Consider the following 25,729-nt stretch of genomic DNA (forward strand, 5'->3'; position numbering starts at 1 on the left):
TCTGCTCACCACCCACCCGGCAGCAGTGGGCAGGGGGTCCCGAGAGAGGACGAGCCTGGAGAACAAAATCAGCATGTCCCCTCCACGCCTCCGTCAGACTATGCATGCGACAAAGTTTGGCAACAGTGGAGCTGATGTGATGACACAGCAAATCAATAAGAACCCACCGCGTGAAACCTTTATAGTGGTTACTTTTTTAAGGGCTCAAGTGAAGAAACGGTCTTTGTCAACTTTGGCTTAGGATACCCTTATAGAGTTCGGGTACTTTGTCGGGGTCCACGGGTCTGGGTAAAAAATGTGTGAATTTCTGGTGCCGTTTAGTCCTCGTTCCTTCTCTGGGGGTCCCGTCCTTATTTAACGCGACATAGAACCGCCTTCCAGTGTCCACGTGTTTATACAGATTCGAGGAGTACGTGTTATACCAGTTTTCTTCAAACTGTTCTCTGAATACACACTCTTGGGTTAGTTTTTCCTGTTAAAAAACAAAAGCAAATATTTTGCAAAAATTAGCTACTTTCCGTATCGAAAGCAATTGCGACATAACATAACTGGTGACAAAATACCAATTTTAACCCACTTTAAGTGCACTTTGCAAAAACTGCTTACCTCTATAAATTTAACTACCTCCTAATTTTTTTTCATAATGATTAAAGCACAAAAGAGTCTAATTTTTTCTAGTTAAACTTTTCCACATGCCAATTATCTGAATGAGTCAGTAGGCAAAGGCAGCTAACGCCATGAGCTGTTCCCGTTTTCACCACAGCAGTTAGGATGGTGACCATCCTGGGGGGAGGGCCTTTTCGAAGAAAGAGTCTCAGAGTGCTGCTTCATCTTCAGCGTATTTTTCGTAAAGTCCTCGGTACCCAGACCAACCTCACCAGTGACGTCAGAGATTTTCTGCCCTTGGAAGCAGTGGAGGTTATTCATTACACTAGAAGAGTGGTTTTCAAACTTCAGTGTGCAGAAGAATCACTTTGGGATGCTTTTTTTAAGTGTAAGTTTCCAATCCCCAACCTTTTAAAATTCTGATCCAGAAAGTCTGGAAATACGCATTCTGAACAGGCCTTGTGGAATTCTGATGCAGCCACTCTTTGGTCCACATTTCGAGATACGATGCTTTCTATCAGGTCTGGGTCTTCCTGGGTACAAAGAAGTAAAGACAAACATCCTAGCCCTCCTGTTTCCTTGAACTTAGAAGAACCACCACACACTCCCCCCTGTTTAAAAGCAGAAAGGTTCCACATTTTCATAAATGTATTACACTTCACCCTCCACCAGAGCTTTATGAAAGCCTGGGTTCCCTGGAACCCCATAACCTAGGGCCCTTGCAGCCGCGTTGTCTCGAGGGCAGTAAGGACCAGAAGCGATGCACACATCACACCCCAAACCGTGAACTCATTCCAGGCACAAACAGGTGCTTCTAGCTGCGCCTGGAGAAGTGAGGCAGTGGGGTGGACCAGCTTCTTGTTCTTCTCACCACGCTGAAACTTTAAGATCAGCACCTTCCCAGATGGCAGTGTTAAAAAATAAACACTAAAATGACTTCTGAAAACATTCCCCTTGCTCTTGCCCACCTGGCCCCTTACGTAAATAAGAAAACCGACAAATACATGTCCACGCACAGTTACACACTTGAGGACACAACTTAGTGCACTGATTCACAGCCAGCCGAGCAGAAGGCATCATCTCCAGCTGCCGTGGTCGCGTCGGGAGAGCGAGGGTGGGGCCGGGGGGGCGTGTCAAGCTGAGGATGCTGAAAACCAGCGGCCAGCGTGAGCTGGCTTCCCCACATCACTCCTCCGTTCCCGGAAGGCTTCAACCACCCGGAAACACAGGGGACCGCACCTCCTGGGAGCTGCTCTTCTAGGTCACGGGTCCCCAACCCTCGGCCACCGACCGATACCGGTACTGGTCCGCGGCCTGTTAGGAACCTGGCTGCACAGCAGGAGGCAAGCGGTGGGCGACCAGCGAAGCTTCATCTGCCGCTGCCCATCCCCCCCACCCCCCCACCCGCCCCCGTCGCTCGCATCACCTCCCGAACCATCGCCCCGCCCAATCCGTGGAAAAACTGTCTTCCACGAAACTGGTCCCTGGTGCCAAAAAGGTTGGGGACCGCTGCTCTAGGTGATCAAAATGTCCTGAGCAGGTTGGTAACAAAATCTTACCTCCTCGGACCAGTCTCTGCTAAGCGAGCTGAAACAAGGGAAAGCAACGACAGCAACCAAAAGCACCGAGCAGGACAGGATGATGGGGAAACTCTGGACAGCTGATGCTGGGTTTATAGGGACAATGTGCGTTGCAGGGGGCGAGTGGCACCTGCAGCCCCCCTCAGCTGGGCGCTAGCAGAGAAGCCCCTCCCCGCCCTCCACAAGCAAACCTAGAGGAAACCCCCTGTGCTGGGGAGACCAGGCTGAACCTGATTTCTGTTTCCCCTCCATTAAAGCGGACAAAATAAAAATAGTGTGTTAAAGACTTTAACAGCTATTTCAGACTTTACGTCCATCTGTACAATAAATATTCTCCCCACAGACAAGATTATTCCTGGCTTAAAATGTCTGGTTTGAGTTTGTAGTGATTAAATAAATTTTCTAAACAAGCGATGTTCATTTATTTTCTACGTAATAAAGGTGGATCGAAGTAGGGAATTGTAGAGCCTTCAGTTCTACCAAGGAGATGAAAAAACAATTCAAATTAAGCTTTCTTTTTCTCAGCAGGAAATCACTTTACCTGACAGATACTTGGTTTAAAAAATAAGGCTCGGGCTTCCCTGGTGGAGCAGCGGTTGAGAGTCCGCCTGCCGATGCAGGGGACACGGGTTCGTGCCCCGGTCTGGGAGGATCCCACATGCCGTGGAGCGGCTGGGCCCGTGAGCCATGGCCGCTGAGCCTGCGCGTCCGGAGCCTGTGCTCCGCAACGGGAGAGGCCGCAACAGTGAGAGGCCCGCGTACCGGAAAAACAAAATAAATAAATAAGGCTCTCCCCCTTCTGGACCCCAAGGTCTGCCTCAGCTTCTATCTGCTTTGTATACAAGTCGCACCTGCAGGGCCTGCACACCATGAGGGGCCTGGCTTTGGAGCCACAACCCCTGCTCCGGCAGCCTCACCTGGAGCAGGTCAGTGCCAGCACCTGAGGCGAGGCCATCACAGGTGCGTGGCCGGGGATCGGCACCCGGGGCCCAGGACACGCCCCCAGTCACCGTGGGGGCACGTCAGAACCATGAATTCAGAACCTCTCAGAACTGGAGCCAACCTCAGCCAACAGGTATTGCAACTTTCCCCGGAAAATGCCCGGGACAGGGGGGCCTGCAAGGGAGGTCACCGGCCCCAGACCCCGCACCTTCCACTTCTCACTAATGGAGGGTTCCTCCAGACACCCCGTCCGTCCAGGGATTTCCGAGGCCCCTTCCAAAGGGCAGGGCGGGGGGCTCCACGGACCACGTTCCGGAACTCGGTGCAGCCCCTCTGATTCTGACAATCACACGTGCTGCCTTTCTTCTTTACCTCAAAATGCAATTTTTTAAAAAACACTATTCATTTTGCGGGAGGAACGGGTGGAGGTGGAGAGAAAACAGAGCGTGTGCACAGAATTCTGCAGTGGACGCTGCACGCTAAGACTGAAACACTAATGAGTCCAGTATTGAAGATGAGCCTCAATTCACATGTTTTGGGGGTATTGTCAGTTTGCGAAAAAAAAAAACAACCTTTTTTAAAAAGTTGAACGAGGTAAGAAACTGAACTAACCTTTTCACTGCTCAGCAAACACGGCTCTGTTCCCCTTATGAGGCTGCTGTAACATCGTTTACACACACAATATAACGCTCTAGGCAACACGGAAAATGAAGTGAACTGTTCCACGTATAACAGTGTCATCTACAGACAGCAGCTTTTGTGATGGTTACGAGCTCAGTCCTCTCCTTCACGGGAGGGTTGGATAAGCTCAGTTAACTAGTTAAATGAGGCCGTGCAGACATTACCTTGCAAAACCCCTGATCCAGTTCAGCTCCTGTAATTATTACACAAGGGGTATAACGCCACTCAGATAAACCTGCAGACCTTAAAATTTTTTTTTAATTTAAATGGTCATAAAAATTAAAGACCCTGATACCTTTCTATACCATGTATATGCTTTCAAATAATTTCTTCTTGCTATTTGGGTTTATGTTAATGTGTGATTTTTGTTTCAGACAAAGGTAGACAAAGCAGCAAGATTTACAGAATTAATCTCTTTATGATTAGACTTTAGTACTTAGCGATAAAATATTTAGTTGAGGTGAATATATTTATGTTACATATTTGTACTCCAAAGTGATTTCTCTAAATTAAAAATAAGAAAGTGAATGCAAATTGGGATAGCAAAAAAATATATTAAGCTGTATTCTTATATATACACAGAGGAGAAGAAACAGTTTCTGCCTTCAAATAAACTATACACTTTAGAATTATAGAACTCAGATGTTTTAAAACTCGCCACATGTTTCCAATGCAGACAGTTTATAGAGTATTCCACTATAAAGTGATCAATTCTTCTTTTATTGTATTTCCATGTTTTAATATTTTTGAGGGGATTATTTAACTATAGCTGTTTATGGCATACCTATCTTTGAACTGCTGGATTATGTCACTCAGCTTGGGTGGAGAATGTGGATTTAATTCAAAAGTCTCCTAAAGCCCATGCTTTAGAACAAAATCTGGTGAATGTCAGCAACTATGGAAACCCCTTTTCATTTTATATCATCAAATTCTGAGCAGTGGGAAAAACTGAAATTAAAACTTCAAAACTTTTACCAATCCTATTAAAACCAAAGTATGAGATAATAATGTGAAAATTATAGTATACCCCAGAGAATGTTTAGGAATGTTATACGACATAAACTCATATGGACACTAGTCTTAACTATTTGACAATTGGAAAATGTGTAATCCACATGGGCATTACCATGCCTGATTCCTATCTGTACCCATTTAAAAACTGAAATCAGAAGTTTTCAAAATTTGAGATTCAAGAGTCCTCATTGAAAATGTATAGACTTATGCTGCTATTTTAAAACATGATTTCCATCTTTATACATATAAACATATGGTGTAGCTTTAACCATACCATCCAAATGGTTGCTTGTGTTCAACTCAATGGGTTGTTTGACCTCCCTGCATAAACTTACAACACATAAATCCCAAGGTCAGAAACCGCCTTGATAGAGTTCCCCAACCTTTTGTAAGCTACTGATTTGATGTAATCGCTCGTTCTCTGCCCACCATCTACCCCTCCCTTAACTACAATTATTCGTAGAGATGTACCTTCCTCATTCATAATCTAGCAGTAAAGTCTTAATGGGAATTGTTGCAAGCATCGGGGTGATTAAATAGAATGACGAAAGGATCATTCATAAGAAGCTAGGTATTTTAACGCTTCTCTCCTGGGAGAAGTCCCCCAACAGAAAGCAACAAACACACAGAGCAGGCAGGAAGGCACTATTTCTCATTTCATTAGAAGCTCCATTCATATCCAGCCCCCTTAAGCCCTCAACACGCCTCACTCAAGGGCTATTTTTCAAAACCTCTTTAAAATCCCTAACATTCCCACAGGCCTGCTTTTACACCCATGATCTTGGCCATCAACACTGTCACTGGAATCGTGGGAACAGTTGAATCAGTCGTGTCTGGTCAACGTACACAAACGAAGCAAGTGGGCGGGCAACGTCTGTCTCATCAAATACACAAAAAGGTACGAATTCCTACGTTCTCTCCACTCCTCCCCCACCAAACCAGACAAGACAAGACAGAATTCAGCTTCGCTCCAGAAGCTGCGTACTCAGGTGTACCTGTGGACTCGAAGGTAGGGCCCAGTCTGAATGTGATCCAGCCTTGGACATCTCCTATGGCGTGGGCTCACCAGCCACGTGGTACCCACCACACAGCCAAGGACAGAGCCCGCCGCGTGGACCACAGGGCAGACCAGACAACTTAGAGACTGTCGTTAGCAGCCACCCTAGAAACGGACATTTGTTTAGCAGATCAAGTGAGCTCATAAACTTGTAATATATGTTCAGAGGTGGAGCCCCACAGGGGAAAGAAAATCCTGCCCAAGGTTGAACAGAATTCAAGCGGAGAAGTTTAATATTCACTTTATGAAATAGTTTTGCTTCTGCCAATGGGTAGACTATGCACATTTGGTGCTTCTGCCGAGAGCCCTACAGGAAAAGTTGGTAAAATTTCTCTTAGGGTCCTAGAGCACAGGTAACATTTCTTATCATAAATGATCATCTGATAAGAGAAGTAAGTCATTCAGTGACCACTTAAAATGCACATCAGATTTGCAAAAGCTGAAAAAACTTCAAGCTAAATATTACTCTTTGTAAAACCTGAAAGTAGAAGCACAGACCATGGAGGAGAAGTGGGCAGCTTCAAGGCTGGGAGGTGGAATGAAGGAAATAATTCCTATTATTAAGGACACCAGGCAGAGACATTGGAACCCAACCACCTTGTCTGCAGGATAATCAGCAGGCGCACCGCAGGAGGGAGAATCAAAACAGAAACACGTACCAGAGATCTTCTATGGTAGACAAAGCAGGCTGAATTCAGGCCTTGAGTGCAGAAATAAAATTAGGCAAACTGAAAGATTAACAAAGATAATGGTAAAGTAAGCGCAAAGGCAATTTCTGAAGAACTAAAAGATTCACGGAATTTCTATGGTAAAGGAATGTCAACCTCCTACAGACACACACACAATGGGGTTGATTAGCCACCCTGGGCCTCAAGCTCCTTCTCTGTGAAGAGAGGAGATTGGACTCAGGGATGTCCACGGTCTCTCTGAGTCTAAGGCCGAATGATCCGGCCTTGGAGCATCCAGTGTGGAGGCCTAGCCACCCACAATGACTCGGGAAGGACGCACTGACCAGGAAATGGAAAAGAAGCTGCAGCGTTGCTGGAAAATAAGGGAAGAAACACGCCCAGATGTTCAGCCTCCATTACCTCTGCAGAGACGGAGAGCTAAGTAATGCTTCCAGAAGCAGCCAAGCGGGGAGGCTGCTGTTTCGGGGAAGAAAGGACGGGGAAGAAGACACAGCTTCGGCACAAGGGGTCCCTCCTTCCCTCCCTGGGAGACCGACAGGATGTCCCCCGGTGTTGGCCTCAAAAAACACAGCTCACAAATGAACGTCTGCCTGACCAACAAACCCTACGTCATCAGCTGCCCGAAGAGGACTTACTGGGAAGAAAAACCAAATCCTGGAGGAAAACAAGAAGTTATCAAAGTCATAGAGCGCCCAGAGCTGGAGGCAAAGTTGGACGTGTGCACAAGGGAGATAAAAGGCAAGGTTAAAGAGAAGCGACACCAGGGCTCCAGAATTTCTCAGACACCCAGTCACACCCCCCTCCGAGGTGCACAGAGAAACCCCGAGTGGGCTCACGAGCACATGCATGTCTCTGGCACCTCTCGACTCCCCGGGGCCCCCCTACTGCTCGCCACCAACTCCAGCTGGACTCACATCAGCCCAGATCTCTCTGGAACCAAACTCTTCCTCCCAGCCCCCGCCTTGCGCTAGAGAAATGGCCCCACGCTCGTGGAAAGTGACGGGTGCTGCGGTCCCTTCCTCACATGTGGGTGGCTGTCCCATTCTCTCGGGGCCCCTCTGCTAACGGCCCCCTTCCAGGACGAATCCGAGCTCATACCATCCATCGGCCAGTCAGCCTGCTCCCCCAAGGCACCGGAGCCATACACCAACGTGGGCCGCTTCCAAAACAGCACCTTCACCCTGAAACGCCGAGTCCGGGGGTGGCCACTGCAGTGCTGCCACAGCCTGGTGACTTCACCAACATGTGGGCATGAGAAATCATGCCCACCATCACCACGATGGGAACTAAGTCCTTAATAGGCAGTCCAACTTTTTCATTTCATTAAGTGAGTAAAATAGTAATGTGCTGCATTTGAGAAGAAGGTGTCTAAAATTAACCTTAACAAATGAAGCTTTATGGTTAACATTTTCAAGTATAATGCAAGGGGCGCCATAGTTCGATCTGAAGGGAAATGTTTATTTACCTTCACAGACTGTATCCTAAATCTTAACTTCTGAATTCAGACTTGCAAGAAGCACAATTTCCGTGCGCCTCCATGCAGGCGTCTCCTTCTGGGGCCACACTTATCCCTGAAGGAGGCGAACGAGCAGCTGCACAGCCCCGGGGGCCAGGACAGCGCTGGCCGCATCCTGGGCCCCGTCTCCACTGTCCCCATTACCCTGGTTCCTAGTCCCAGCCCAGCCAGTCTGAGGAGGATGCCCAAGGCTGCACAGCCCACGAGCCACGGAGCTAGCGTCCCAGGCCCCGCGCGGCACCTACTCCTCACTGCAGCTCCAAGTTCAAACTCTTCAGGATGCAAGTACAGGCTTGAACCTTCCATCGAAACACAGCAAACTGAAGATCTACTCAAAAGACAGGGAGAGAAAGAAATGGAATACAAGCCACCCCAGAGGGTCCAGAGAAAACGACCTGCCACACAGCGATTCACAAGGAAAATGGAATAGAGGGAGGGAGGGCGGGAGGGCAGAGAGGAGCCTCGGGCTGGGAGTGGACAGCAAGCGCGTGCACACGTGCAGGGCCGTGTGGCAGCCACACGGACAAAGCCACTCCCGGCCACAGCAGAGCCAGCCCAGCACGCACAGGGGAGGGTGCCCTTGGCGTGACCTTGGCAGGTCCGAGCTCAGAACACTGCACTGAGCCGTGGGCGGTTCCCCACAAAGGAAAAGCAGGCTGCAGCAGAGAGCCCTCTGAAAACCACAACAACAAAAGATTGAGGAAGGAGGGGATGCATTTATGTCAGGACTGTGAGCATTCACGGAGCCCTTTGTGGGGCTCCACTCCAAGCCAGAACCTCTCCGTCCTTGGGGAGCCTCGGCGGCGGGGTGCTGGGAAGGCAAACACTCTTCTCAGCCGCCTGCAAGGATGCTGCGGGGCGCCCAGGTCGACAGACACGCAGCGGACAAGCCAGTCCTGGCAGGGGGCGGGAGGCGAGCGGGTGGGGCTTTCCCTGGGAGGGGGTGCCTCCCGGGCCGGGACACGGAGCAGCAAGGCTGCAATGACAATGACGATGGCAATGACGATGACAGTGGAGGACGCTCCAAATGTCAGCGTCGTGGCCTCCGGCGGCAGCGGAGACAAACAGAAGCAGAGCCAGGACCACTGGGGCTCGAGCGGCAGTAAACACGGCAGGACCAGGCCCCTCCCGGCAGCCACGGCTCCAAAGCCTGCAGCCCCGGAGCCGCCTGCACGCCAGCCTTTCCCTCCCCGAGCCCACCTGCCTACTTTTCTCCATCTCCTCTGTGAGTAATCCTGACGTCTCCTCCCAGGCCAGGGATGAAGCTCCCTCCCCCATGCTCCCCCAGGCCTTTCTGTATACAACTCTGTCACAACACCCATGACACCAAATTATAAGCCTTGGTGTGCACGTCTGATTGCCCCCCAAAGCTGCAAGGTCACCCCAGGAGAAGACAGCACTTACCTGTGCGGGGTACTGTGTGTGGATCGGGGCCCTGAACCACGGCTCCCGGGGAAACACAGGGTTAGGGTCCCGTGAGCCTCTGCTCGTGACATTTTTGTCAACAAATCAATACATGTTGTTTTACGCCTATTTGTGTTTCAAGTTAATAGTGTTGCTTCATTGGCCGTGGACGCAGGCAGTGACTCAGGCCGACGGAGGCTCCTCTGAGGTGCGAGCGTCCCCCGTGAGGCTCGCCCAGCCTCCTGCACTTGGGACACCGGACAGCATCTCGGCACCCGGCCCCGGGGTCATTCTAACCAGCAAAACCACCACCAAAAGCACAAAAACGTGAGACCCGTGGCAGAAGGGGCGCTTGCTCAGTGGGAGCTGCCCTCACGGGGCCTCAGCCAGGAGCTTCCCCCTCGAGACGCGGCTTCTGCTTCCCTGTGCAGGCCCGAGAGCGACGCAGCTGCAGGGTCACGCAGCAACTGCGGCCAGCAGACAAACGTGCAGCACGCAGCCTGCAGTCACGAGGGCCAACTGTACTCCTGACACCTACGGAAGGGCCGGCCCGTGTGAGCAGGGACACAGTCACGTCCCCTGGCTTTGCGAAAGCAAACGAGTGTGCAAGCGAGGGGAGCCGCGTGTGGCAAGGAGCGTGCCGGGAGGTGGGAAGGAGAAGCGGAAGCCCCGCGTCCCCAGCATCCAAGCAGCGGCCTGGCTCTGCGCGCCCAACAGACGACCCTCTGCAAAGAGGCGCGATGTGCGCGGGGTGCAGGGAGGGGCGGACCCGAGACCCCGGACCCTAAAGAAAGACCCTCCCTGCGCACTGAGCACAGCCCCGGGTACTGGAACCATCCCCCGCCCGCCTCTCCTGCCACATGGGTCTACTGGGCCCCGCCCGTGAGCTTCGAACCATTAAAACGGGCCCTCCCCGAAGCCCACGAAGACCTGTGCTGGGTGACTCCGGCCACCGCTAACTTGCGAGGTTTTCCACGCACCTCAGACTGTCAGGGGAGGCAGCTCCCATGCTTAACAACGTAAAGGTAAGTAAACTCAAATAAATAAGTAGATACTTTTTTAAAAGATGATTTTCCACTAATTAACGGCCAGGAGTATAGATGCTAGGGAAACAAATGAACCACTAAATAGAAACTAGGCTACTAGAAAGAAACAATTGTTTCAAAGTCCTATCTGTGAAGGGAGACTACAATCCTGCTCTAATACGAGGTTATTTCTGGCAAAAAAAAAAATATATATATATATATATATATATATATCTTTTATTCACAAAAATGGATGGCCACTGATGCATATGTATCAGGCAAGGTTTACTAATTCACCTATGTTCAAATAGTAAGTCCTTACGTACTCTCTGTGTTACCTTGACTCAGTCGCTAAGCCACTAAACTCTCATTCCCATCGCCTCTAGAACAAGGACACTCTACGAACGAAATCAGCTCACACAGCAGAAGATGCTCTTCTGAGGCGCTGCCCTCCTGTCTTCAAAGTCACCACTTGATCCTCTGAACGCTGGCAACGTACACTAGCAATTGAAGGCCTTGCTCTATCACCCAAAGTATCTATTTAAAACCGCCCACTTCCAGAGCACACCTGCCATCGAGGAGATTACTGCACAAATGACCCGTTTCATTTCCTTTACAGGAATGACATTCCTTGGAGACTCGACGTACAGGACACGCCTGACCCGTCCACCATCAAAGTCATCTGAACTGACACAGCACAACGACAAACCGCTAAGTCCAGTGTGGACAGGCCATCGGGTACGGTGTCCTGTTCCGTAACACATACATTCACTCTGCTTGTTCCAAAGCCCCTCACAAGGGCACCGCGGCACCTAATGCAAACAACAGGGACCCTCCCTGCCAGGGCCTCCCAGCCCCAGGCGTTTTCACAACTGGCACCTAGGGATCCCAGGAGGATAAAGGACCAAATCTGGGGGCAACAAGCTTCCTGGAAGAGCGTTTTCTCTGACCCTTCATTTCATGAAAAAGTAAAGGGATCATTTTAAGGCCACTCTAGACCCTCCAGATGACTGCGCATAGCCACGTACTGCAGCCCAAGAATGTGCGTGTGTCTAAAGTTACCTTCAATGCTAAGCAGTACTACTCTCACCATCAGGGCTACTGGGAAGAGAAACAACATCCTTGGAACATCGGTGAAGGCCAGGTGATACCTGGCTTCCCAGTAATTTGCACCAGAAGACATGGGGGGAGGACCTCCTCCTCCAGGAGCCCTGGGGGACAGGTGTGCCGAGCTCAAAGCCTGGACACTGAAGCGGCATCTCAGCCATCACATCAGACCCACCCTGCTGCTTCAGAGTCTATTGGTCTTATAGTCCAGTGTGAATTTTAATATAAATACGTTTTGAATTGCAGTTGCCAAAGAGGCATAAGGGGTTCGTGTTTGTACATATTCAAATAAGATACTAAAAATAATCTAAGTCAAATGGGGTTCTGAGGATCTGAGATACTTCACCATTTTCCTCTTACAGAGGTAGACATACTCCTTCATCCTGGGATGGGTGGTCCTTCAGGCCCCCTGCTGCTGCACCCACTGTGGAAACACCGCACACGTGGAAACACCACACACGTGGAAACACCGCACACGTGGAAACACCACACACGTGGAAACACCACACACGTGGAAACACCGCACACGTGGAAACACCGCACAAGGAACCGCTCTGGCTCACACACGTCCACCCAGTAGAGACAACTGCCCCAATGTTTGGGGCTTTTTTAAGTTCCTGTGCACTGGAAACACAGTCCAAATCCATCACACCTTGGTTACTGATTACATGGACTCACATAAACCGAATCGGGCCCAGCTGTGTCTCTGGAAATGGAACAACAGTAGCACATCTGTCAGCGCGGTGGCCAGGCCCCATAGAGCTGGTCTGAGCCCTCGCTCTGGCCCACCGGCCCCCGAGCTCCAGCCCCGGGGCAAGTCACCCCACCTGCTACCCTCTAGCCATGACAGTTAAGCAGGGTCCTGCCTGTGGAGGTCCAGGATGGTCAGGTGGACAGCGACATCCTGGGTAGCGCTGTCCATGAGGGGATGACCGGCTGAATAGCTGAGGTGACAAACCCTATGTGCCAACTGCTCACTCAGAGTGGGCCTTCAGGAAACATACGGACTGTAAAGACAGAGTCTGGCCCCTAAGAACTTAATCCAGTGGGAAAGACCAACAGGGAATGGAAACTCTGGACAGAATACAGTAAGTGCTAAAAGGGATACAAACCAGAAATCCATGTCATCCTTTTCACCACGTTTACAGATCCCATGCTCTGCTTTCCTGTATCATTACAATTTCAGTGATTGTGCTAACTTTTTCTAATGAAAAGGTCAATATCTCTCATTAAATGCAGGCTCCTTGAAACAGATTAATTTTTTTTCAAGGCATTCTTTTTTAAAGATATATTTATTGCAGTCAATTATTCTTGACACACTGAAGTATCTTGATGACACTCAGATAATTAAGAGTAAGACCCTAAAAGTAACTGAGCCTTACTTCTAGTCTCTTTGATAAGAACGAAAGTGACAAATGTAAACTAATACTCTAATACTTTAATCCTCTGCCCAAGTGTGCACCCAAATGAGTGTGTATGTGAGAGACCTAATACCCTCCCTAAATTCCACCCAGGCAGGATGTTCTAATCTTTACATTTGAAACATCATGTGCCCTTCCTTGTCTCCCTCCCTTTTCTGAGACTCCTATTCATCCCTCAAGACCCAATTAAGCACTACCATCCAATTTCCCCAAACAGTTATTTAAACACTCTCTGGACTCCCAAGATACTTGTGATTCCTCTAATACAGTGCATTTCACATTGCACTGAATTATTTGTATTTCTCCTACCAGATTTTGAGATATTTGTTACACTGTCATGCACTTAGCACAATGCTGGGCACATAGTAGGTATAAATGTTTGTGAACAAATGAGCAAATGAATGGAGGCATGGATGAATGAACACATGAATACAATCATCAAACTCCATCCCAGACGGAGAACAACTCAGGTTTTCCTTAAATCGTATAGTGATACACATCAGCAATAGAGTTTTTGCTATTTCTACAATTTAATAGGATGTCACAATCCCACATATTTTTCTGAAGAAATATTACCCCATTCACCTCTGGCCTTTTAGATCTAATCCTAATGTAAACTTGGAAACAAAAGATCTACATAGATGAAAAGAGAAAAATAATCCCAAAATACATTTTACATTAATTTTTGCTACATTTACACATTCACTTACTTTATAAAAGTGATGGCTATTTCCCCAAATCTATTTACCTTCTTTCCCAATGAGATCAGTCTTTTCCAGTTTTCCCCAATGTTTAGAAACACACCTTTTCCACTTTACGGAGCTTCACACAACTTCATACAAGCAAACTCCTCGGGCCAGTTTCCAGCGTATTTAATAACAGTATCGTTGCCTGTTTCTCTCTTTCCTTCTCTCCATCTCATCAGGATGAAAAGGGGACGTGTGGGTGTCCCCCCCATTCTCACTGCCACGCCACGATGACAACCACAAACACAGTGGAAAGTGACTCCTGGCCACCGAGGAGATGGTCTCCCCCATGCCTCCGCACACCCGCATGAGGTACGGACCACGGACAAACCAGGCCGGCTGCTGGGGACAGACGGAACTGCTGCATGACATCATGCACATAGAGCACCCTGTGGGCCAGGCAGGCAAGGCTCGGGAGCGAAGCCTGCAGAGTCCTGAGGTCCAGAGCAGGAACCGTTCGGGCCACCTAAGTCCAGCCCTTGGTTTCGTGGATGGGAGGAACAGGCAGGGCACCCACTGATGTCCTGACGCCCGTCCCCACGCTCCCCCAGACACCACCTTCTCCAGACTCGGCCACTCCCCCTGGGGCTGGACATTCAGATGACGCGTTACAGCCCAGCTCAGCACGGGGGTGGCAGGGAGGAACCCCTCCCTCCAGCAGGGCCCTAGGGACAGGCTGGCCTCAAGGGCTGCACCTCCAGGGCTAGTGAAGCCACGAATGAACCACGACTTCAATCGGCTTCAACCCAGCACGTGCGGGGCTCGGGCTGTGGCCGGGGGCGGGGGGCGCGATATTCAAAAGAAAGCTGCAGCCCAGGCCCTCGATACGCTGGGGACACGGCCACACGGCCACACCGGCAGTGTACATTCCTCGTGTGATGACGGAAACACACATAAAGCATCCCCGGGGCCCAGAGGACAACACAAGAAATGCTGACCAGAAACTAGGGTCCGAGTTAGGGGTGTAGGGAAGGTTTTGCAGAAAAGGCAGCATCTTCACGCATCTGAAAGAAAGAAGGCTGCCTCCGCGGGCACAGTGCAGGGGGGACAGCAGGGTGGCGGGGAGGGGGGACCCGACCGCGCGGCCCAGCAGCCCACAAGTGTCCGCAGAAGGGCAACGGCTGTCCGCGTGGCCCGAGGGCTGAGGACAAGCAGCATGGCCTCGGTCTGCTCACTCATCGCTGCCTTCAAAACACTTTGCCTGAAGGCGTGTTTTATAAAATAACGTAACATATATGAACTACGCGTTCCATATGCAATTTTCAAATAATTTAAGATGCAGTGTTGAGATCCACACTCAAAAAATCTGGACATCACGGTGATAAACTACAGTCCCTTCCACCCCACCCACAAAAGGTCAGACTGCGACCCAACACAGAAAGCCTTCTACTGAGCCCAACTATGACTGATTTAATTAAATCCACGTTATGGACCTAAAAGTGAAGGAAAAAGTGAGGGGTGACCAAAGGAGAACATCACTTCATGTTTTAAAAATCTAAAAGCTTCCTTACATCTTGAATCTTTGCACTTAAAAGCGTTGACGAAGATAATTTAGGAAGTAAATAACTTCATCTAGACCAAGAACTGTGTTTAAAAAACTAAACTCAATCCTATGCTTAAAAACCTATTTTAAAATAATCCATTCTCTCAAGGAAGCACTTTTTAAAAAGACAAACGTCTAACAAAATCAATCAATCTTACATTCAAATTTTACCAAAGCAGAAAAACCATCCTTGTGTCATGAAAAATGGTGGGTGTTATATTCAAACTATACCATTTATTGTCTCCTGGAGTTTCTGAGTAAAAGTTGGAGACTACTCCCAACCCTTGTGTGTGTGTGTGTGTGTGTGTGTGTGTGTGTGCACGCGCGTGTATGTGTGTGTGTGTATTTACTAGTATATGGATAAAACAGAGGATATCTAGAAAAACTTTCTCCTGATTCTACATAAAAATGCCCTTCGTTTCTGCCAACAGAGGACTCCAGAACCTCTCCCATCCTGAGCGTCTTTTAATTTTCAGCTTTTTGTAGATTCTAGCCAAAGTTCTCATATTGCAGATAATATGGATTAAATCCCCATTTGACCACCAATAATGGCGACAAGAAACTAAAGGCTGACTTCACTACAAAGCTTTTGTTGAAAACTCAAGTTATACACAGTAACTGATAACCCGGTATTCACACTCATACCTTTAGCAAAAATGTATCAAGTTCCTACTGTGCAGTAAAGAGATACAAGGTCCGCCCCTCCTCTCAAAGCAGAAGCGGGGGGCTCTTGTTCATTTCTGCCCCCCCAACCCTGGCACCTAGAACCGTGCCTGGCGGGCTACAGTGAGCGCTCTTCTTTGCCTCACCCGAGGAGCTTACGACCCAGTGGAGATGGGAAGTAAGACAGGGGAAGGAAGAAACTCGTAACACTCGCAAATAATTATTATATTTTTATATTCTTATTCACCTACAAGAATATCTGACAAAAATTTCCATCTCCCTTCTCTCTCTACATAATGAAAATTTTATGTAGCTCAGAGAAAGGGTTTATACTCACTGCATGGTCTATTTCTAGTTTTAATTACAATGCTTGGCAAAGCTTGGAAGAAGATCATTTCAATTCGTTTCAAAAATAATTCCCATTCAATACAAGAAGATGGGATTTTTCACAGTTGTGAATTTTTTATTTCCTTGACAATGAAAATGGCTTGGCATATAAATAAAGCATTTGCTTAGAAACTTTGGTCTCGTGAAGATCCAGGGCTGATATCTATTAATAAAAATGAAGTGGTCTTCTTCAAAAAGTGGAAACCTACACTCCCCCTCCCACCACTGCTTCATTTCTATTTATAAGCTCGAGAAAGAGCAGTTCCCAGCAAACGTGAGCCAGGAAGGCGGGCAAGGTCTCTCAGGTACTTACTGATCCGTACAGCTCCCCCTTCTCATTCATGCCGAGGTAGAGTCCGCTGTCCACGCCTCGAATGCTGACCAGGCCCACCGCTATACTGATAAACTCCAGGATGCCTGTGAGACCAACAGCAGAGGGAGACAGGTCAGAGCACAGGGTATCTCCCCTGGAGCGTCCACATCCCTGGGAGCATCTAAGAGGAGGGCCGCACCTTCACTCGAGAAGTGTCTTCTCTTAAAACCACTGCCCCAAAGAATTGATTTTTCAACTAAATTTTATCTTACAGTAACGAGACAAAAATACTTATCGACGTGACACATAACAAAATATTTTTAAGTAAAAAAGCTAGCATTTACATAGATATGGTGAGAAGTGACATGTCAGTAAACCAATGCACATGTTCTAATTAACTTAAAAGAGTATAATGTATGAGAAAACTTACTTCCACTTCAAAAATGTGAAATTAAGTATATGTGTATGGCCATGGATTGGAAAAAAAAAAGTTCTATTCAGAGAAGGGTCTATGCCCCTCATAATAAGAATAGGAGATGCCAACCAAAGACTTGTTTGGTTTACACCGAAAGTTATCCAGTTCTCTATTGTATAACTGTATTGAGCTCCATCTGGAAAACTAAAAAGCCCACACATATCCCAAATATTTCTGCTTAAACAAAGTATTGATTTTCACTGTGCTTATCTAAGCCCCAAAGAGATAGATAAGCAATTAAGATAACACAATATTCTGGGGGAAAAAATGCTGATTCCAAAAATGCTCTTGATTTAAAATAGGCATGGAATACTACATCCCAAAATCAAATCAACATAACGATCTTCTTTTATTTCCTTCTTTCACCTTGCTTACCTAAGAATAACAATACCCAAGCTGGGCATAAACCCAGAATTGTGTGGTCATACAACAGCAGTTCCAGGTTCTATAACCATATTGTTGTTTTAACATGATTACCCAATGGTATATGGGGACGACGCTAATATCACTCGCGCTCAGCCATTTTTTCCATTTTGTCTTAAAGTGCTACACTTCGTGTAAACCTTGTATTAACACACACAAAATATTGAGTTGTTTTAAAAATATCTCCAAATATTAAAAAATCTACTTACATTTAAGAGTTTAGAAAGAAACTAAGGGTAACCCTGGGCTAGAGTCAGTCTCATGTGACTCACAGAAAAGCACTTACATGTATTTTTAAACAATTAATTTTGCAACTCTCACAAAATAGACTGTGTTGCAATCACAAGAAGATGTGAACTACATAAATCTAATAAAGCAAAGGTTCCAAGGTGATGGACAAAGGGAAAGAGATTTCTTATAAAGAGGTATTCTTAATTCTGTTATAAGCACAAAATGCAACAAATATTTTGAGCTTACAGTTTACAGAATGTCTATCTGGACCTGCAAAACTATGTATTTTAACAGAATGTGAAGTAGTGTGTGAATAAATATAAAGAGAAGTTACTAATTGCCTTCTGGATCTGATAACCTGTGACTCTCTAGTGAAAAATACATGTGAAATAAGTTCATTACCAGCCATCCCTACCTCACAAACCAAATGGAAAGACAAATAAGGCAGTAGTTCCATGAGAGTCATTTCTTGTGAGATGCACGCCCTTATTGATGAATCATTTTATTTCATTATACTACGTCTAACTCTTATGATTAAAAATAACTTACATTGTAGCCTTTTATTACTATAGGGGTCACACACATGTGAATCTCTTCTTAGCTACCTGAAAACACACAATATGTCATAGTTATCCTGAAATAGTATAAGGAATTCATTAATGTCCAATTTTCATTGTAAAATGAAAACATTTGGCCCCTTTGCATCTGACCGATTTAATACACCATGTCAATAAAACTGAAAGTCATAAAACTAAAATAAACAATACTTGCACCTTCTAAGAGGGTATCTGATGATCCTTCTCTTTTCCCTAAGCAGGAGGCAGCTCTGAGACTATTAACTGACATTGCCCATCAGACCTAAGAAAAAATAAGTGCACGTGATCTCGCAAAACCATGTAACTGGCTGGTCAGCGGAGCATCAGAAGTAATAATATCAACAGCGACTATCGTAACAACCGGACTCCTCGAGCATCTAGTCTGTGCCCAGTGAGAGGCCTGATGTCATTCGGCCCTCAGAACAGCCCTAGGCATTACCATATGCTAATCTCCAGATGACACGTGGGGACACTAGGTTCAAGGATAACTTGCCCCCAAGCAATCAGACTCCAGAGCCTAGGTCCTTACTGATTGGTACGCCTTCCCATCACTTTTACCTTTTCTCACGGACCCGTGATTTCTGTACCACTTTTATATAGTTATTCCCTCACTAGTGACTGGAAGATGTTACCCAGGTGAGACTCTGCAGGCCCAGCGCGCAGGACTAGAAGCAGAGCAAGTGAGGGGCACGTGAGCTCCTGGGACCGTGCCCTCGTCACACAGAACTTGGGAAGGTGGGCACCTGTGTGTGCAGACTATTCACACGTTGTTCTCCGTGCACATAGGTTTTTTTTTCAAAGGACTTAAGGTCCGAAATGATTATCATACATTTTGGAAATGAAGGTAGTAAGATATCTATCTTGTTATCTCTTTCTGGCATCAGCAAGATACGCACTCACTCATTCAATCAGCAAACTAAGGAGTGACTGTACTGTAAGCCAAGCACCATGCCCTTTTCTGAGGGTATGAAGATGAACGAGGTCTAGCCTACACCCTCAAAGAGCTTCCTGTCTAGTGGGAGGAAGGACAAATAACCAGATAAATGTAATGACAATGTGGGAAATGCGGTGAGAGGCAGGTGTTCAGGGTACGCTCAGTGTCCAAGGGTGGGCGGCTCACTAGGGCTGGACAAGGAGAGTCAGAGGGGCTTCCTAAAAGGAATCGGGCCGAGACAAGCCTCCGAGGGGTGTTCCACATGAGAAGGAACTACATCTAGGGACCCCAGGTGGAAAAGGTTTCATCATCTCAAACCAGCACCCCTATCTCTGCAGCTCCTTGAGAAGCAGAGACCTCGAAAGAGCAGCCCAGCTTTTTAGGAGGCCACCTCACGATCCGAGGACAAGCAGAACTCACAACGTCTGAGTCACAGCCGTTCCCTCACGTGCAGAGAGGGCCGAAGCTGCGAGGCCACAAAGACCTGGCCCCCTGGTAACCAGCTCCCGCCCCCCGCAGACTGCAGTCCTTATCATTCCTGCTACCATCGTGTCCACCATGAACTCTAGAGCCTCAACCAGGTCAGCTAATCTCTCCCTGGGCCTGAGCCACTGCCGAGCAAGTGATCACAACCGCACTGATCTGAGCGGGGCCGCTCCCCCGGTGTCTGTTCACGTGCACGTGAGGCTCAGGAAAAGCCCAGGAGAAGGCTTCTGTGTAGAAACGGTGACATGCTTCACCATCGTCAGGAGAGGAACGGAATGAAGGGAAGGGCTAGGAAGAGAAGAAGGAGGAAAGGGAGGGAGGGAAGGGCGGGGCTGTGCCTGAAATTAAAGTGTGGCCCTCACATGTGTCCCAGGGTGGCCCAACTCTCTTAGGCAGTTCAGAAAGGCCACAGCAATGGGCAGTGATGGAGTGGCCTGGGAAGCGTGAGGTCAGTGACGAGTGGCACCTGGCGATTCCCTTTCACGGCAGGCAACAGTTCCAGTGAGGATGCACTCACTGGGCCCAGGAAGCCTGACGGGGTCTGGTGGGGCCCACGGTCATCTGTGGTCCGCAAGAGGCCAGGTCAGTTCCTGGGACCACTTCAGGAAAATGACCTCAGCAGAGCAGCATCCTCGCTCCGGACTCACTAGGTAGTAGTGCTCAGCCCCCAAGCTCTGTTCACGTGGACCATGACCCCAAAGCTGGCCCAGCTCCCAAGAGCCCCGCTGCATGGGCCTCACCTCCACGCTGGCCATGGGAAGTGGGAGGGCCAGCCCAAGCAGCTCCACTCTGGCCCGTGTTAAACAACCCTCCAGCCTAAAAGCCCCCACACCACTTAACAGAGCTGCATTCTTCAGAGGACAAGGATGTGTGCAGACTGTGGAGAGAGGCCTGACACGAGGCTTTCGAAAATAGATTAGCCGGCCCGCCCCCAGCCCCCCTACAGAGCTCCCTGCTGGCCAGGAGAATCCCGAACCAGGGCTGCCAAATCAATCAGCTCAGAGCCCCAATCCCAGCAAGCCCGAGTCCGCAACAACTTGAGCAAATCCCAGAGTTCATGTGGGAAATGACTAGCTGAATGGGAGCCATAACCCCACCGATTTTTCGAGAATCTGAAGCTATCCTGAAAACTGTTCCTTAAATAGGCAGCCTTTCCCTTACTGAGATATTGAAGAGCCAGATACCCAGAACGGCATTGTTTCAAGTGCGAAACCCTGGAAGTAAGATTTTTTTGAGCCTCTTTCTTTTTAAAGCATACTGTTATCATGTTTCTCCGCTCTGGTACAACTTCACCTGACCCCTGGACCCGGCCGCCCCAGCCGGGAGCCCTGGTACTGATGCGGGTGGCCTGGCAGAGCTGCACTTGGGCCGGAAGACGCCCGGCAGGGACGCAGGCATCTCCGCACCAGGCCGGGGTCACCCCGCTCAGGCTCCTCGTGCCAAGTCAAATAACGGATCAGGCCCGACGCTCACTTCTTTATTATTCCACATTACCATTTCCTCAATTGATTTTCTGCTCACTTTTTCCGTCTAGCAAGTGCTCTAAAGAGGAAAAAAAAAAAAAAAAAAAGGAAACGAACCGTCTGGCTCCCGTGGCCTATCACCCAGAGATACGAGTCCCGGTTCCCTTTCTCCAGGCTGGGCCTCAGCTCCACGCCAGCACCCCCGAAAGGAAAACAAAGAGCTCCCTCTAGGTCCCACCTAAGTTGTCAACCGCGCGGCTCCTGCTGGGACAGCAGTAAGGTCCCCCCCCCCCACGACCCGCACCGCCGCCGCAGTGCCACCGCCACGCTTGCCAGCAGCTGCGGTCACCTGCGGCTGCGGGGGGTAGCACGTCATTTTCCCCGCACGCTTCCCCCTGCCTTTCCGTTTCAGGTGGAAAAGGCGCCTCCTCTCCTCTCTCTTCTCTCACCTCCTGTTTTAATCAGGGTGCAAACTCCCCTCGCCCCTACGCACAGCTACTCTTTCCTAGGGACTCGGAAGAGAAACCGGGGGTGCATTCGAAGTCGCCAGAGCGCAGCGGGCGAGGAGGGGGGCGCACGCGGGGGAGGGGGAGGGCCCAAGGTGAGGCGGGGGGGCGGGGGCGGGAGCGCCAGGTGCGACGGCCGCAGCCCCGCCCCGGGTCCTAGCGCCCACCAGCCGCCTCCGGCGCCCGGGGCGGGGCCGGGAGGCAGGGTGGGAAGCTCGGCCGCGGGGCGCTGCAGAGGTTGCTAATATTGGGACCTGCCGCAGCGGGAGACCGCAGCACTGCTGTCACCCCGGGGGCGCTCCTCCCTGCCACCGGATGGAAGCTGAAATAAGCCTCCCGTCTCGCCCTCCTTCCCCGCCCCCACTGCGCACACCACCCACTCAGCCGCATCCAAACCCGGGTGAGGGCGCGGCGAGCGCCGGGCGCGCCCCTCCCCCGCAGCCAGCTCCCGGCCGACCCCCGAGCTCGGGCCGGGCCCCCACCCCGGGCCGGGCTTTCGCTGTCCGGCCTCCCACCCAGCACTGCGCCTACCAGCCCGCCGGCAGCGCCGGGCGGACAAGGAGTGGACGTGTCACCTCCGCAGTCGGAGGTGGGATGCCGAGGCCGGGTTTTTGTTTTACGGTCTCTGTTCAGCCACCGTGCCAGCGTCCTTGCTGGCTGACCCCAGAGCGCGCCTCTCGGCTCTGCGCTTTCCGTTCCCCGGTCCCCTCCATCCACCCTGGTCCCTCTCTGTCCCCGTGGCGGAGTCACCGGATTCCTAATGACTCGGCTGCGTGTGGCGAACGTCCTACACGAAAGGTGACTGCGTTTAAAAAAAAAAAAAAAAAAAAAACCACGGTGGGGGCGGGGTGGAGGAGCCCCAACCGGAGCCTCCCCGCCTCTCTGCGCGGGTCCCGGGCGCTCCCGGCCCGGGCTCGACTGCACACCAGGCCGCTGGCCGCACTCGGGCGCCCGCCGCGGGCTCCCCGGGCCGGGGCCCGGCCACGCAGGGCGCGGAGACGGGCGCCGGGCCCCGCTCGGGAGCGGTAACAATGGCACGCGGCCCCCGCCGCCTGCGCCGCCCTTTGTCCCCCTCCCTTCCCCGCGGCTCCCGCCCTGCCGGCCGGCCCGACCCACCTCCGGCGCCGCGAGCCCACCGCTCCCGAGACCCGGCTGTGAGCGTCGAAGGAGGGAGAAGGGTCCGAGACGGGACGGGGCTCAGGGGCCTCGGCCCCGCCACCGAGTCCCCCGCCGCGCGCGCCTCCGGCAGCTCCCACCCCGCGCGCGGCCGCGCTGCCTGGGCGGCGACTGGATCCGCTGGACCAGCGCTCACACGCGGCGAGCGCGAAGGGACGCGACTTGGGCAAAGGGAGCCCGACCCCTAAGCGCGGCCGGAGCGCGCCAGCCGGCCGGACGCCCGGGACACAGCGGTCCCCGCAGCCGAGGGCGCGCGGGGCGGGGGCAAGCCGCCGAACCCGAGCGCGTCTAGGACCGCGCGGAGTTGGCCGGCGGCCGCCGAGTGGCACCTGCCGGCCGGCGCGCCGGGGACCCGTCTGGGCTCGGCGCCCCCGCCCACGGCCGCCCCGGGTCCTGCAGCAGCCCCGGGAGCGGCCGCAGAGAGCACTTTAGGAAAGTTTCGTCCCCGCTCCGCAGCGGCCAGAGCTGCCTCCGCTTCTCGGGGCTACGTTTCCGTAACTGAAAGCTGCAAAGCAGAGAAGGGAGGCAGCCCGCCGTTCACGCCGGTAGGTTCAGTGCGGGGTGAGCCGAGGCAGAAAATCCCGGGGCTCGTGCATCCGGGACCAGCCCCGTCTCAGGCCCGAACCGTCCTCACCTCCGGCATCGTCTGCGGCCCACGAACCTACACAGATAGTTTAGATCATGTTCAACATCTGGCGTTAAAGCTTGAGGAAGAGAAATCACCACAGGACTTTGTTTTTACGACCTAGTTTAAGTGTTGTCAGGCGGGTTTACTCAATAAGTTAACTCTTTCCAACAGTCTGGTTGCCCAGATGCCCCCCCTCCTTTTTTTTTCTTTCTTTTTTTTTTTTTTTTTTTTTTTGGCAAGTAAGGAAAAAACCCGAGTCGCCCCTCCACCATCAGTTCCCCCCACCCCGGGACTGTGCTCGCCGAGTCGCTGCTGTCGGGCTCAGGGTGGCCCAGCAGGCACGTGTGTGCACTCACTAAAGGGGGCAGTCACCAGCCCTCGGGTCTGCAGCCATCCATGCTGAGTCACAAATATCCTCCTCGGGAAATGAAATCCTCGGAATGCCCTTTAAAATTAGCTCGCAGCTTTTGCACGGGCGCACACACTCACACCAGAGCCACACAGGGCTGCACGCCATGGAAATTACAGAGAGCACAGGGAATAACTCGTGGCTGGAAGGACAAACGCCCCTGGTGAGCGCCCTGGCCCTTCCCAAGTCATTTTCCCCCAGTGCCTCTGCCCCTGCAGCCCAGAGTCTAAAATACGACTTTAGTCCTCTTCCCAACAGAACAATCAGCAACCTTCGCCTAAAGGGTTCCAGACCCTCACGGTGGGAATAAGCAACACGCTTAATTTAAAATTCAAGCAGGATACTTATTGAAGGAAAAGAGGGAAAGGGCAAAAACTTCATTTGACACAAGATGCTAACCACTGCCTTCATGAAAATGCATTTTAAGTTCTCAGTAGTTAATCATTAAAGCTTTAAACTCGTGGAATCAGTCCATTCAAAAGAAACTTCCTAAACCCGATCTTCCCGTGTATCTGATGCAAAAGAACTAGGGGCTTGTGTTATATTTATAAATCATGCCCTCCTTTACAAAGAAAAAAAAAAAAAGCCTTTCAATGTAGACCCGCATCAGTGCCAGCGGCAGATCTGCAATTCCGGAGGCTTCCCTCCCCCCACCCCCACCCCCCTTGAGCTAGCAAGACAGAGACAGACCGAGACAGAGAGAGGGAGAGACCCCTTCCCGCATCCCCCGCCCAGACACCTTCTCGGTAGTTACAATCCGAACATGCCAGCACGGACAGTAAAGGGTTAATGGTGTACCTACCAAATCGGCTGTGGTCTTTCCTGGTTCCCTGGATAGTACCATTGGGGAAGATTTCTAAGTGAAATCCAGTCCTGCAGTAGAGCTGCCTCCGCCTGAGAATCCCCTTTAGATGATCCAAGTCTGTGACTGCAGGTCCCCTGGGAAGCCCCCCTGCTTCGGACTGACCCAGGTGGTCACTTAACAAAACCGGGCTGTCCGCCGGCAACACGGGCACATTCCCAAACGGTGCCGCATCCTGCACACCGAAATAGTTCCCAACTTCACCTAGGGGAGCCATCAGAAGACTCGGCTTTCGGAGCACAGCGATAAACAATAATGATGGTGCCAACCCAGGAGCTATTAGGCGAGGTATATCCAACTCCCCTCCCTTACTGCAGTTGCAGAGAGAGAAAAAAGGTCCTTTTCTTCAATCCATTAAATGGATAAATAAAAGTCATCTGCTGTTTCACTGGCACAGGTTCAAGGTCAAACCACGGATAGTCTAAGAAGCCACCACTTTATACTCACACACTGACATATTGATAAAGGTATCTATGTATCTCTACAGATAGATTCCCCGGCTCTCAGCAGGCAGGAAGGTCTTCATCCCATCCGACCGTAATAAGGAAAAAAAATCCGTAGTTTCTCCATTTGGTTTGAGATCAGAATGACCATAGCAACTTAAATGCCTAGGCGTTATTATAGGGGTTTTTAAGATGCACGGGCTACGTCAGAATTTACGGATCCAGGAAGGCATGCGCCGTTTTCACTCTAACCGACTCTGCAGATATCAGCAGGAATCCTTCAAGGGGAAAAAAAAAATCTCACGTTGGTGGCGGCGACAAATCTGCCCCCGTCCTCCCTCCAAAAATGAGAATAATGGTAATAAAACAAAACGAAGGAAAAACTTTAGGCGTCCAAAGCTGG

General features: G+C 50.3%; 1 protein-coding gene across 1 annotated transcript; it reads right to left on the reverse strand.

Annotated features, from left to right (window-relative positions):
* Nucleotides 1–226: 226 nt before the first annotated feature.
* FGF9 (fibroblast growth factor 9) lies at nucleotides 227–25,100 on the reverse strand (the record flags this gene model as incomplete). Its single annotated transcript, XM_079722003.1, has 3 exons — nucleotides 227–472; nucleotides 16,695–16,798; nucleotides 24,824–25,100. 3 exons carry the CDS (start codon nucleotides 25,098–25,100, stop codon nucleotides 227–229), a joined length of 627 nt encoding a protein of 208 aa, XP_079578129.1.
* Nucleotides 25,101–25,729: the final 629 nt, after the last annotated feature.

The sequence above is a fragment of the Hyperoodon ampullatus genome, assembly GCF_949752795.1.
Source record: "Hyperoodon ampullatus genome assembly, chromosome: 16".
Classification (NCBI taxonomy): domain Eukaryota; kingdom Metazoa; phylum Chordata; class Mammalia; order Artiodactyla; family Ziphiidae; genus Hyperoodon; species Hyperoodon ampullatus.